A 15,429-nucleotide genomic window follows, 5' to 3' on the forward strand; every position below is an offset into this window, starting at 1 on the left:
AGTGGTGCGTAGAGTGGCAGTCTTGGGTGGTCGGGTCATTGACCACCATGGCATTCGTTTCAGCAATGAGGCCCTCTACTGGTCTGATGGCGTGCATCTGTCGGATGCGGGACATGACATATGGCTGACTGATATAGCAAAGGGGATCAGGGATTGGTTGCAGGCATGAGGGTATTGGAGGCGAGCTTTGCTCGAGTGGCGGTTAGGCATTGGTAAGAAGGGGTTAAGAGGATGTGTGTGTGGGGGGGGAAACGCCATCACCTCCCCCCAAAAGCTAAGGGTAGTCCATTAAAGGATTCGTGGGGGGCGTTGCCCTGTCTGAAGCCTATGGAGGTGAGGGCCTAAGGCACCCCCTGAGTGGTGACCCTGGGGGAGTTCCTAGTTGACGTGCCTCAGCAGGACTCCCCCTTCTGGTGTTAACCCATGCCGGTCTTCATGCAATTGGGCTGGATCCGGTTAGTCGTTAGGACCAATGCCTAAGCCAATACCTCTCATTCCTGCAATCAATAAAGTTGTGGACTAATTCGCCCATTTAACCTTAATACTTGGTGTCCTGTGTCATTATTTCTCCTTGCTGGGGGACAGGAAATCACCACGCAAATAGGAAATCCGGCGGTTGTGGATCCTGTCCAATGCCCTGCTGGGGGCTGGGGGCCATGGCACGACCCCCGGTGACATCAGGGGAGAGCTTACAGTTGTATTTGCATCAACAGGCTCCCCCTACTGGTGGTTAACCCTTGCTAGACTCACCCCTCCTTGAGTGGGTGGAGTCAAACTTCGCTGTTTCTTCCACTGCCTAAGCCCAGTACCTCTCACATGCTGTAATCAATAAAGTTGTGGCCTTTTCTAGCCTATTAACCTAAATTACTGTGTCCATGTGTCTTCTTTATTTTTTCCGTTTTCGATTTGCCTCGCAAGACGAATCTCCCTATGGGCTTGCTTCGCAAGACGAAAACGTCTCGCGACTTTGTTTCCTTTGTCTAAAAACCGTTAAAACCAAGGGTGCTTAGCTTGAAGAGCTGCAGTTGCGACTTGACTTCGAGGAGCAACTGTTAGCACGTGGTTTGGTAGCCTTTTCTCAGACTTTGCTCACTTTTGAAGCTTTTCCAAAACTTTTCCAGAACTTCTCTTGCATCCATTTGGTAAGTTAAACTTTTAAAACTTTTTTGGGGGGTTTTGGATTTTGGGTTGGGGTGTTTGGGATTCAAGGACTTGGTGTTGTGGGGGGGTTTGCGATAATCTGGGAGCTTGTGGGCCTTTTTTTGGGAATTTTTATGATTTTCTGTGACCACTGTTTTTTTCAAAAAAAAAATTCTGAGTTTGAATTTCTGAGTGCTGGCTTGCTGGGGGAACAGTAGGGGAGGTTTCTGCAGGAATCTGGGACCATTGGGCCATGTTGTTATTTTTTGAATTTTTTTTTGTCTGGGTGGGGGAACAGTTGGGGAGGGGTTTGCAGCAGTTGGGGAGGGGCTGGGGGAGCAGTTGGGGAGGGGTTTGCAATTTCTGTGTTGTGGGTGGGTGGGTGTCTGTGGGAGCCGTTGAGGTTTTTGAAGACATTGGTGATTTTTGAAGCTTTTCCAAAACTTATTTTGCAGCCATTTGAGGTTTCTGAAGACTTCGGTGATTGATTGTTGAAGCTTTTCCAGAACTTCTCTTGCATCCATTTGGTAAGTTGAACTTTTAAAACTTTTTTGGGGGGTTTTGGATTTTGGGTTTGGGTGCTTGGGATTCAAGGCCTTGGTTCTGGGTTTTAATTTCTGTGTGGTGGGTGGCTGGGTGCTTTTGAATTTTTTGGATTTGAAGCACATCACTGATTTTCTTTTTCTTTTTCTGAGTTTTCGAAGGTAAGAGCTGTGCTGTCATGGGACCCAAGAAGACTGCTCCTGCGGTGGCCGGCGAGAAGAAGAAGGAGAAGGTGACGCTGGAAATGAAGAAGGAGATCATCTGGAAGCACGACGGCGGAATGCGTGTGACGGACATCGCCAGGGAGTACGGGAGGAATCCATCAACCATCGGGACCATCCTGAAGATGAGGGAGAAGATCCTGGCGACTGATGCAGCCAAGGGAGTCACCAGGATTGTGAAGAACCGCCCAGCTGTTCTGGAGGAGGTCGAGAAGTTGCTGCTCATCTGGATAGAAGAGAAGCAGCGTGCAGGGGACACAGTGTCTGAGGCCGTCATTTGTGAGAAGGCCAAGGCCTTGCATGCTGACCTCATCCGGGAACAGCCAGGAACCTCAGCCGAGCCAGAAGTCTTCAAGGCTAGCAGAGGTTGGTTTGACCGGTTCAAGACAAGATCTGGCATCCACAGCGTGGTCAGGCATGGAGAGGCTGCCAGTTCTGATGTTCCTGCGGCTGAAGACTTTGCAGCGGAGTTCCTGGAGGTTGTGAAGACGGAGGGCTACGTTCCACAGCAGGTCTTCAACTGCGACGAGACCGGGCTGTTTTGGAAGAGGATGCCCAAAAGGACTTTCATCACTCAGGAGGAGTCCAAGTTGCCTGGCCACAAGCCCATGAAGGACCGTCTGACCCTGCTCTTCTGTGCCAACGCAAGCGGCGACCTGAAGATCAAGCCCCTGCTGGTGTACCACTCGGAGAACCCACGGGCCTTCAAGAGACACAAGATCGACAAGGAGCGGCTGAGTGTCATGTGGCGATCCAACAGCAAGGCTTGGGTCACACGTGTGCTGTTTGTGGACTGGGTCAATCTTGCTTTTGGCCCTGCTGTCAAGCAGTACCTGCTGGACAACAACCTGCCGCTGAAGGCTTTGCTTCTGATGGACAATGCTCCTGCCCATCCTAAAGGCCTTGAGGTGGACTTGTTGGAGGAGTTCAGCTTCATCAACATCATGTTCCTGCCGCCTAACACCACGCCACTGCTCCAGCCGATGGATCAGCAGGTTATCGCCAATTTCAAAAAACTCTACACCAAGGAGCTTTTCAGGCGATGCTTCGAGGTGACTGACTGCACCACCATCACCCTGCGGGAATTCTGGAAGGACCACTTCGACATCGTCACCTGCTTGAAGATGGTCACCACGGCCTGGAAAGGGATCAGCCAGAGAAATTTGAATTGCGCTTGGCGCAGCCTGTGGCCGGACTGTGTGGCACCAAGTGACTCTGATGCACCAGAGTCAGCAGTGGTGCAGGACATTGTTGCCTTGGGGAGAACCATGGGCCTGGAGGTCACGGAGGAGGATGTCTGCGAGCTGGTGCAGGAGCACGACGACGAGCTCACCACCGTGGAGCTGGTCGAACTGCAGGCAGAGGCTGCGCAGGAGCAGGCCTCACTGGAAGAGGAGGAAGCAACTGAGGGACGGCTGTCCTCCAAAAAACTGAGGGACATTTGCCTGAAGTGGAAGGAGGTGCAGACTTTTGCAGAGCAACACCACCCTGAGAAGCACGTAGCACATGACATTGGGAACTTTTATGATACGAGGGTCATGTCGCCTTTAAGGGAGCTGCTGAAAAGGCGGATGAAGCAGCAGACTATGGACAGGTTCTTGACCAAGAAGCAAAGAGTGGAAGAGGAGCCTTCTTCGAGTGGTCCCCCAGAGTCTTAGAAAATGTATGTACTGTACTGTGCACTTTGTTGATTTTTTAAATGTTTTTCTCATGTTTATAAAGTTAATTTATTTTCCCTTCAATTTTTGAACTGCTCTTTACAGTATGTGTGACTTTAAAGAGCAGTTAATAAACTCTTGTACCAAATTTGGCTTTGTTTCGACTTTTTTTGACCATAGGAACGCATTAATTGATTTTCAATGCATTCCTATGGGATTTCGTGCTTTGCAAGATGAAAAATTCGCTAGACGACAAAAATTGCGGAATGAATTAATTTCGTCTTGCGGGGCACCACTGTAGCGCTAATCCGCTAATCCTTCAATGGGCTTGCTTCGCAAGACGAAAAAACCGCTAGACGAAGAGAATCACAGAACGGATTCTTTTCGTCTTGCGAGGCACCACTCTATTAGAATGGAAAACTCAATGGTGGCTTTCACCACTGGAAGCCTTCGCAGTAAAAAATATAAATATGTTAAGTGATTGGGCTACATACAAAGACTTAGTAATGGAAGTTGATAAATTGAAGCTAAAGTCATTTGAAGAGATAAGAGGTAAGCTATCAGATTGGTTGCAGTACCATCAATTTCAAGGTGTATTTAAGGAAGATAGTATGAAAAATGGTTTTGGTAACACTAAATCAAAACTAGAGACAGAGTTGCTAAACAGCAAAAAGAAAAACACAGTCAAAAATGTACAGTGGTATCTCTGGTTAAGTACTTAATTCGTTCTGGAGGTCCTTACTTAACCTGAAACTGTTCTCAACCTGAAGCAGCACTTTAGCTAATGGGGCTTCCTGCTGCTGCTGCGCCGCTGGAGCACGATTTCTGTTCTCATCCTGAAGCAAAGTTCTTAACCTGAAGCACTATTTCTGGGTTAGCGGAGTCTGTAACCTGAAGCGTATGTAACCTGAAGCGTATGTAACCCGAGGTTATTATTAGAATGGCATACAAAGGATGAAGAAGTTAAGTCGGTTATGATTAAATGGGCTCAAGATTTGGATCATAATATTGAATTAGATAAGTGGGAAAGATTATGGACAAAAACAATTAAATTTACTGCATATATGGCACTTAAGGAAGATGATGTATAGATGATAATTGATGCCAACTAAACTTGCTAAAATGTATAGAGCTCAAAATAAGGCATGTTGGAAATGCAAGGAGAAGGAAGGGAACTTCTTCCATATGTGGTGGGCGTGCAGTAAAGTTAAATCCTACTGGGACATGATATACAATGAATTGAAAAAGATCTTTAAATATACTTTTATTTTAAAAAGGAGGCTTTTCTATTGGATATTGTGGGAGAAGAAATTCCAAAAGTAGACTTAAATATGTTTATGTATGCTACCACGGCTGCAAGGACACTTTTAGCCCAGAAATGGAAGCAGAAGGAACTTCCAACTTTGGAAGAGTGGCAGATAGAAATGACTGAATATGCAGAACTGGCAAAGCTGACAAGGAAAATCCGAAACCATCATGAAGAACTGTTTGAAAAGGACTGGAGTAAATTTATACAATATATGAAAGAACATTGTAAAAATTTGAGAACGTTTGCAGGTTTGATTTAAAATATTTTGCAACGATAATTTTTGAAACTGATTTACAAATACTAAAGTAATTTTTTTAAGTATAGTAGGAAGGTAAATAGGGTGATATAGAGATGCTAAGAGGATTGTGATTGCTTAAGAAAGCCAGGGAGTGGGAGGGGGGAGGTTGATGCACAGTACGAGCAAAGTTGTATGTGATGATATCATTTGATATGAATGTGACAAAAGAAAAATATGAAAACTTGATAAAAAATTATATGTGTGTGTGAGTGTGTGTGTGTAAAGGAAAATGTGCACACTGCCCAGATAGGGACACAATAATGGCTTCTAAGAGCCGTGCTACATCTGAGCTTCAGCAATCACCTCAGACCTCTTTACTGAGACTGAGAGAAAAACCATAGGCCTGATTCCCTAGCTCCTCCCAAGGTGAGCTAAGCCTGGCAGGACAGCTTACGCAATGGTCTTAACCCCTTTATGCCTTAAGTAGACTTAAGCATGTTGGTTATATGAGGCTGGTTAGTCCACAGAACTTCGCAGCCAAGAGGGAGTGTAAGGAAGGGGACTATCTTTCAGATATTTGGAGCCTGACTCCTTTAGGGCTTTAAGCACAAATAGAAGTACCTTGAGTTGAGCCTGGAATCAAACAGGCAACCGATGCATCTGGTTTATATGTGATAAAAATGGAACTCCTGCTAGTAATCTGGCTGATGTCTTATGAACCAAAGGAAGTTTCTGAGTTGTCTTCAAGGGCAGCCCCATTTTGCAGAGGTCCACCTGGAAGTTACCAGAACATGGAGCACAGAGGTCAGGTCATCTGTGTCCAAAAGGGGCCATAGCTGGTGAACCAGTTGCAGCTGGAAAAAAGCACTCCTTGCCAAGGCCACCTGAGCCTCCAATGACAATCACAGCTCAGTGGGGCAGCCCTAGTGATAAACTGCTGCTGCCGTTTTGCCAGTGAGTCTTGGGGAGGACCGCTCCCCCTGCAAGCCCACTCTCCACCTTGGGCCTGGGGGCGGCCCCCAGACTCCACCTCAGCATATAAGGCTCCAAGGAGGCCTCGGGACATCGCTGCTGCCGCTTTGCCGGTGAGTCTTGGGGAGGACCGCTCCCCCTGCAAGCCCACTCTCCACCTTGGGCCTGGGGGCGGCCCCCAGACTCCACCTCAGCATATAAGGCTCCAAGGAGGCCTCGGGACATCGCTGCTGCCGCTTTGCCGGTGAGTCTTGGGGAGGACCGCTCCCCCTGCAAGCCCACTCTCCATCTTGGGCCTGGGGGCGGGCCCCAGACTCCACCTCAGCATATAAGGCTCCAAGGAGGCCTCGGGACATCGCTGCTGCCGCTTTGCCGGTGAGTCTTGGGGAGGACCGCTCCCCCTGCAAGCCCACTCTCCATCTTGGGCCTGGGGGCGGGCCCCAGACTCCACCTCAGCATATAAGGCTCCAAGGAGGCCTCGGGACATCGCTGCTGCCGTTTTGCCGGTGAGTCTTGGGGAGGACCGCTCCCCCTGCAAGCCCACTCTCCACCTTGGGCCTGGGGGCGGCCCCCAGACTCCACCTCAGCATATAAGGCTCCAAGGAGGCCTCGGGACATCGCTGCTGCCGCTTTGCCGGTGAGTCTTGGGGAGGACCGCTCCCCCTGCAAGCCCACTCTCCATCTTGGGCCTGGGGGCGGCCCCCAGACTCCACCTCAGCATATAAGGCTCCAAGGAGGCCTCGGGACATCGCTGCTGCCGCTTTGCCGGTGAGTCTTGGGGAGGACCACCCCACCTGCAAGCCCATTCTCCACCTTGGGCCTGGGGGCGGGCCCCAGACTCCACCTCAGCATATAAGGCTCCAAGGAGGCCTCGGGACATCGCTGCTGTTGTTCTGCCAGTGAGTCTTGGGGAGGACCGCTCCCCCTGCAAGCCCACTCCCCACCTTGGGCCTGGGGGCGGCCCCCATACTCACCACCGCCACAACTCTAAGGACACTGCTGCTGTGGCAGCAAATGTTTAAGCGTGTTATATATTTTAAAATGTTTTAAAGGGGTTTTACTTTTTATTTTGTTGTACCACCAGAAACGGTGGTTTTTTATCCATGTATTTTTATTTTGTTTTGTTTTATTTTGGGTTGGGGTGGGATGGTTTGTTGAGTGGGGTGGGGATTGGTTTTGTTTCGGTGTATTTTTTGTTTGCTTTTATATTCTGTAAATGGAGGCGAGTATGAGGCTTGGGATTCCTACTGTGGAGGGGCGAGGGAGGTATGGCGGTGGGGGCAGATGGCATAGGCGAAGGGGATCGAGATACGGATATGCTCGTACCCCTTCCAATCTGCGCCCCATCCCGAGAGACGAGGGTAGGGTGAGAAAGGATTACTCACCTCCGTCACTGGTGTTGTGCAATGCCAGGTCTATAGGCAATAAAACCGCCACCCTGCGAGATTTCATCATCTCGCAGGGGGTCGACCTGGCTTGTGTGACGGAGACCTGGGTGCGCGAAGGGGTAACTGTTACCTTACGAGAGATGGCGCCCCCGGGTTTCTCCGTCCTCCACCAGTCACGGACTGTGGGCCGGGGGGGAGGGGTGGCATTATTAATCCGGGAAGATTGTTCTTTCAGGGCTCTACCACCGCCATCGATCCCCGGCATTGAATGTGTTGGCCTAGTGTGGGGCTCCGAGGTGAGCTTGGCTGTCTGGCTGGTGTACCGGCCACCTAGCGCACCAGCAGCCACCCTGTCAGGCCTGCTGGAGGCGGTGGCCGGCTGGGCCTTGGAGTTCCCTAACCTATTGGTACTGGGGGACTTCAACATCCATGCTGATGCCACTCCCTCCTCACAGGCTCTGGACCTGGTGTCTTCCATGGCGACACTAGGGCTCTCCCAGTTTGTTTCGGGCCCCACACATCAAGCAGGCCACACGCTGGATCTGATCTTTGGCGTTGGTATAGATGTGATCATGTCTCCTTCGATGAAGGTGCCATGGTCTGATCACTACGCTCTGAAAGCCAGGATTGATGTTCCACCCCCACCCTGCTTAGGTGGTGAGCCGATTTGGGCTCGCCCGCGGAGGCTGATGGACCCTGATAGATTCCGCCAAGCCTTGCGGGACCTTGCTCCCCCTGGCGACTCATTGATTGAGCTTGTTGAGGGCTGGAATACCCAGCTCCTGGCAGCCATCAATGAGATCGCACCTAAGCGCCCTCTGCGACCCCGCAGAAACCGGGCTCCCTGGTTTACTGAGGAGCTCCGGAAAATGAAGCGGGACCTCAGACGGCTAGAGCGAGTATGGCGGGGTGCCCGTGACGGAGCCTCAAGAACATCTTATAGGGTTTTTATGAAAACCTACGAGATGGCAGTGAAGGCCGCTAAGAAGTCCTACTTCTCGGCCTCCATTGCATCCGCTAGCTCTCGCCCGGCACAATTATTTAGTATAATTCGGTCTTTAACGTCCCTCGAAGGACAGCCAAATTTAAATAACAATTCGACACACAGCTGTGAGGCATTTGCGAGCTTTTTTGCGGAGAAGGTCCTGTCACTCCGCCATGACCTCCCTGCCAATTTGGATACAATAAAGGAACTGGAGGCCCCTCGACTGTCCTCGGGTCCAGTACTGGACCACTTTGACCGGATATCCCCAGCCGATGTGGACAGACTCCTCCGAGCTGGAAAGCCCACCACTTGTCCTCTCGACCCGTGCCCGTCTTGGCTGATTAGAGCATGTCCAGACGAGGTGCGGGCCCCCCTGGGGGATATCATCAATTTGTCCCTTGGCACCGGGACATTCCCAGGGGAATTGAAGGAGGCAGTGGTGCGTCCGCTCTTAAAGAAAACATCATTAGATCCCTTAGATCTATCCAATTACCGCCCAGTTTCGAATCTTCCATTCCTGGGTAAGGTGATTGAGAGAGCGGTTGCTGAACAGCTTGGTAGGTTTCTGGATGAAACATCGGCTCTGGATCCATTCCAGTCCGGCTTCCGCGCTGGTCATGGGACCGAGACGGCTCTGGTCGCCCTAACAGATGATCTTCGTAGACAGCTGGATCGAGGTGGGTCGGGGCTGCTGTTTCTTCTAGATCTGTCAGCAGCTTTCGACATGGTCGATCACGAACTTCTGGACCACCGCCTCGCCGACGTGGGGATCCAGGGCACAGTCCTTCAATGGCTGCGCTCGTTTCTCTCTGGTCGGGGACAGAGGGTGGCGCTTGGGGGGGAACTGTCATCCCGCCACTCCTTGGTGTGTGGAGTGCCTCAGGGTGCGATTCTCTCCCCGATGCTTTTTAACATCTTTATGCGCCCCCTCGCCCAGCTTGTCCGGAGTTTTGGGCTGGGCTGCCATCAGTATGCTGATGACACCCAACTCTATCTGTTGATGGATGGCCATCCTGACTCGGCCCCAGACACACTGATCAGATGCTTGGAAGCTGTGGCTGGATGGTTACGTGGGAGCCGGTTGAAGTTAAATCCTTCGAAGACAGAGGTCCTCTGGCTGGGACGGGACGATATGGGATTGAGGGGGCAACTCCCATCTCTTGCGGGGGTGCAATTAGTGCCAGCACCGTCCGTCAAGAGTTTGGGTGTAATCTTCGATACCTCCCTTTCTATGGAGGCGCAGATTACAGCTATAACAAAGGCGGCATTTTTTCATCTCCGCCAAGCTAAGCAGTTGGCCCCTTACCTCTCTCGCCCTGACCTAGCCACTGTGATCCACGCGACGGTCACCTCCAGACTGGATTATTGTAACTCGCTCTACGTGGGGCTGCCCTTGAGACTGACCCAGAAACTCCAGCGGGTGCAGAATGCCGCAGCGAGACTCCTTACGGGGTCCTCGCTGCGAGATCACATTCATCCGGTGCTATACCAGCTGCACTGGCTCCCGGTGGAGTACAGGATCAGGTTTAAGGTGCTGGTTTTAACCTTCAAAGCCCTATACGGCCTAGGACCCTCGTATCTACGGGACCGCCTCTCCTGGTATGCCCCACAGAGGAACTTACGGTCCTCAAATAAAAACATCTTGAAGGTCCCAGGCCTCAGAGAGGTTAGGTTGGCCTCAACTAGAGCCAGGGCTTTTTCGGCTGCGGCTCCAACCTGGTGGAACGCTCTGTCACAAGAGACAAGGGCCCTGCAGGACTTGACATCTTTCCGCAGGGCCTGCAAGACAGAGCTGTTCCACCAGGCCTTTGGTTGGGGCACAGCCTGACTCCCTCCTTTGGCAATCTTTACAGTACTTTAGTTCATGGTTGCCATCAATTCTGATTTTAATTAATTCTTATGATGTTTTTATAATGTTGCACTATTTTAGTGTTGTTAGCCGCCCTGAGCCCGGCTTCGGCTGGGGAGGGCGGGATATAAATAAAATTTATTATTATTATTATTATTAAACCTCTGTTGCTTGAAACTCAACTGACATGACATTAATCCCAGTTAAAAACAGACACAGAGAAATGCTGGGTGACCTTTATTTTGTGAGAGAGTGAGAGAAACCAGCAGTGATGGGCCGATGTTTGAAGACCATGTGCTGAACCTCTGAGCATCTTTCGGGGGGAGGGAGGGGTTGGAGGTTAGATCAAAATGAACTGGAGCATCGCAGGGTCTGGTTGCAGAAGTGGAGGTGCCTCAAGCAGCAGGCAGGAAGGTCGTATTCGACAAGTTGTCAATTTATAGCTTTGCCTGGTCCAGGACGATTTACCCTTTAACCGGTGGGTCATTGCCATTCCTTGCCTCTGGGGTTGGGGCACGTTTCCTGATGGCATGAATCCCATCGTTCAATGCCCCCTGTTGGCAGGAAAGAGAAGACAGCTGGTATCATGACCCAACATCTGCAGACACCCTTCCTCCCGTGACAAGTGTGGACTGGAACCTTTGTTCCTCTGGTCAAGCGTGGAAGAGCCTGTCCTACAGCAAACTGTAGCTCAGTGTTAGAGCATCTGCCTTGCATGACAAAGGTCCCAGCTTCAAGCCCCAGTGGCTTCTCCTGGTGGGGATAGAAACCCTTGCAACCCTGGGGAGCTACAACGCTTCAATCCATAGACAATACTGACAAACCAATTGTCTGACTTGATTAAAGGCAGCTTTCTCCAGGTTGCTGCAATTAATATTACTTTTGTTATTGTTACTATTACCACAATAATTTATATCCTGAAACCGTCAACAGTACTGTACAGAAAAAATGTTACATTTACAGAGCAGAATATCCTCTTGAATTATATACCCAGCACCTGGAACCTTAAAAAAGGACCATATGAGTGGACTCTCTGTGCCCTTACCACAGCAAAAAAACTGATGCTGAGGAATGGGAAAAATAAAAAGGGGGCTCCCTTGTATGATTGGATTGAAGACTTTTACAGACTCGCAACATATGAACAACTTGCATATAAATGCAGACTTGCTATGGACAAATTCAATGATATTTGGAATCCATTCTCGCAAATACTGTAGTAGGTTAAGATATGGTGAAGTACAATAAAAACCTTGCAAAATATACACTTTTGGGTTTCCCCCCTTTGTTTCCCCTTCTGCACGGGTTCCGTTCCTCTTTCTCTTTTTCTCTTTTTCATTTGCATCTCACCATGGCTGGTGCACATATAGTTACGTACTTTTTGAACTTTCAATGAAGACGTTTTAAAAATTAAAAACAAAATAATCCCCCCCTCAATAATTTATATCCTGCCCTTCCTCCAGAAGGAACCCAGGATAGTACACACAAAAGAGATAAACCTATTAACTACCGAAAGAGTCCACAAGTCCTAGAGATCATAGAATCATAAAATTGTAGAGTTGGAAGGGACCCTGAGGATCAACCCACTGCAAGGCAGGAATATGGCCACATTCCATTTGAAACAAGTGGCAAATCCCTGGCAACAGGATGGAGACCCCTTGCTTGAGCCGCCCCCTTTGACACCCAGCTTTTCCTACAGAAATCAGGGCACCCCTGAATGGCAGTTCCTGGAAATTCCAAGTAGCAGGGAGAGTGGCTGTTGTATCCAGGGCCTGCTTGTTGGCTTCCCCTTCAGTTGACTACTGTGAGAAGAGAATGCTGGACTAGATGGACCCCTGGGCTGACCCAGCTTCAGGGCTCTCCTTATATTCTTCTACTTACCATCTTGCCCTGGGCTGAATCCTCAGCCTGGACCTCAACCAGAGCTATCACGGACCACATCAGCAACACAGCAACAAAGAGGGTGGTGGAGAACTTCATGATGCCTCCGCGCTGGTCAGTGAAGTGGAAGAGTTTCTCCTTTGGTCTGTTCTGTCCCAGGTGATGACACCAGCTCTCTTTATATACCCTTTCCTCCATGAGCAAGGAAGAATCTGGGTTTGTGCCCAGCCACTCAGCTGCTTTGTTTTATCTGGCATGGCTTGGGTCGTAAGGCATTGTTCGCTATAGAGCAGGAAGAAGATTAATGGGGACACCATCTACCTTTGGTCTTGGCAGACATCTCTTTTCCACGTGGCCAGTTTCCAAGTTTGCTGTGTCAGCATTGCCCCTGAGCCAGTGCCACCAACTGGACTCATCCACTTCAGCCCCGACTGGGCTAGGCGAGCTGGGTAGCACTTCCAGAGACCACCTTCTGCACAGCAACAGGTCAAAGTGCTGTGGACTCACAGCTTAGAGTTGCGAGCACCGGATTCACTTCCACAAGAAGACAGTTGTCGCACACAGCAGAGTATAGCAGAGTATAGCAGAGCATAAACGACTCGGAGAGCAGCTCTGTAGAATATCTTCTTTATTCCATCTACAACTATAATACAAAACTATATACAGAGCTAAATGAGGTCTAAACTAAAATGAATGAACTGCACTGAGTGTCTGCAGCTGCTCTTAGCAGCAACCTTGTCTATACACACGATCTCTAACACCCAGTCTCTCTCTCTCTCTGACACTGACTGACACTTTGATGTGGTGCTGGAGCGGAATAAGTAGAGAGCAGAAAACCGCCCCCCCTCTCTGGAGAATCAGCAGAGAACATCAGCAGATTCTTGGATATGGGAGGGGTGAAATCTCCTCATCCTCCCCCATTTCATCCAACCATTCCAGAATCTAAACATGACTGCAATTTACGCACACTCAAAAGTTGTTCTCTGCTTAGAACCTTTGTTAACATATCTGCAGGTATCTCTCTCCCCCTTTATCTAAGACACTTTAATTACATCATTGAACAGTTACTGCAATCACTCTGTGTTCATTAGGGAAAGAATTAAAACATAAACCTCAATCTGTAACCCACACAAAATACACACTGTGAATATACAAATGAATAAGCAGCTTCTAGAAAAATCTTCATACAGGTTTCTTCCTCTCAGATGCAAATTAATATTACTAATTAGAACAAACCACTTTTGTACTCAAACACACGCTTGCTCCTTCAATCCTGATCCTTTAAATATATTACACATGAACCACTTAAGGTCAGGTAAGGAAATAAATGAAGCGTTTTGTGCTATTACTGTCAGCACACTTTATGCCTGGTTTAAAAACCCCAGCAGAGTTGCTCGTGACTGCAGCCTTAGCGAACTCTTTAGAAAACCTTTTCGGTGGTACACCTTTGGTGGTTCTTTCGGATCTGCGCAAAACTCTCTGATCCTCTTGTTCTGGTGCTTCCTCCTCTTTGGGAGAATGGGGAGCTAAAGCATACGAAGCTGCTAAGTCTGAATCAGCGTCAGACTCTCCTGAGGCTTTTGGGCTCTGATAATCTGTGCCACCATCCAGAACTACATTGGCATCAGAATTATCATTAGCTACAACACTTGCCTCCCTCTTAACTGTCTTTGCCCCTTTTGCACCATCAAAAAACCTTGAATTGCCTCTAGAGAGTGCTAGAGGCCCCACTAAATCTGCATGAATGACTTCATATGGTTTCTTTGCCTCTCTCCCAGACTCTGTGCCTTTGGGAGCTTGCCTTGCCTTACTCTCAGCACAAGAAACACATTCCATGTGATAGGGACATTCTTTCAACTTCATACCCTCAACCATATCAGGCATTTTTGCCACAGCCTGAAAATTCAAATGACCATAAATGCGGTGGTAATAATGAATACATTGGTCATGCAACTTCTCATTCTTTGCAACAGATAAATTGCAACACTTTCTTAGTTGCTTCTGCAGTACCTGTACCTGTAACAAAAGGCAATTGGTACAAACCATTAACACATTTTGCATATAGAATGAGCTTGCCATCTTGACGAATTTCACAACGAGATTTAGCAAACACCACCTTAAACCATAGCTGTCAATTTACAGATTTGAAAATAAGGGACCAGCAGCCTTGAAAATAAGGGACCAGCAGCCAAAATAAGGGACCTGCGGCCTCATCTGTTCCAGGCACTCCAGTCTTCCTGTCCTCCTGCAGTCTGGTCAAACTCATGCTGGTAGCTTCGAGAACACTGTCCAACCAACTTTGTAACCAGAGGTTCAACTGAATAGAATCTGAATCACATGCACCATAAGGCCTATGCAGCCTCAACTTAAGATGGCTCCCCGGCCTGGCTTTGCATTGCAAAGTTTGCAGCAGCACGCGCAAGAAAATGGCATCCAGCATTCAAAAACCCCCTCAGCTTGCATTAACTAGCCCCACACAAGGCTTGCAAGCTCCAACCCCCCCCCCGTCATTCTTAGATTTCTTATTGGGTGAGCAACACAGCCAAGCAACACAGTTGGAGCCTTCCTCCTCCCTGGCCAGCAGGGAGGGTGGGAGAGGAGCTGCTTCATTTGAAATTTAAGGGACATTTAAGGAACATCCATCAATAAGGGACAGCAGTGGGACATGGCACTGGAATAAGGGACTGTACCTTCAAATAAGGGACACTTGACAGCTATGCCTTAAACCCCTGACGATCAAGCTGGGACACACTTAACAAATTGTCCTGAATATCAGGCGCATACAGGACATTCTTAATTGTTGCATTCAGGCTCTTTAAAAACACAGTTCCCTGAGCCAAACTCGTGAGAACAGTCCCATCTGCTTGACGAATTTCTTTCTCTTGCTTCTCAAGCTGAACAAAGAGACTTTCATCGTTGGTCACGTGGTTGGAACAGCCAGAGTCGATCACGAAGAAACTCCACCCACGTTGATTGGAGCAGCGAGAGATCAAAGCCTTTGAAGTAGCATGTGCTTGGGGATTTCGTCCTCCTCCCCCTCTGCCTCTGAAGTTGAAATCTGCTCATGCTGGGGCCCTAATCGGTTATGAGGCTGTCATGGCTCAGATATTCAGCTCATGTAGCTCTATATGCAATTATATAGAACTTCTCAAAGACAAAAGAAAGTGTCTGTTTCTTTAAATATAGCCTTTACATAATGTATGCAATACCAAAATCATTTTCAAGTGGAATAGACCAGAGAAAACTGG

General features: G+C 48.9%; 1 protein-coding gene across 1 annotated transcript; it reads left to right on the forward strand.

Annotated features, from left to right (window-relative positions):
- Nucleotides 1–910: 910 nt before the first annotated feature.
- Nucleotides 911–15,183, forward strand: LOC310711129 (tigger transposable element-derived protein 1-like; the record flags this gene model as incomplete). The annotated part of the gene is made up of 3 exons (XM_083512598.1): nt 911–1,142; nt 1,596–3,262; nt 15,076–15,183. The coding sequence occupies exons 2-3, from the start codon at nt 1,862–1,864 to the stop codon at nt 15,181–15,183; spliced, it is 1,509 nt and encodes a 502-aa protein (XP_083368724.1). The 5' UTR covers nt 911–1,142; nt 1,596–1,861.
- Nucleotides 15,184–15,429: the final 246 nt, after the last annotated feature.

The sequence above is a fragment of the Podarcis liolepis genome, assembly GCF_965112155.1.
Source record: "Podarcis liolepis genome assembly, chromosome: 7".
Taxonomy (NCBI): Eukaryota; Metazoa; Chordata; class Lepidosauria; order Squamata; family Lacertidae; genus Podarcis; species Podarcis liolepis.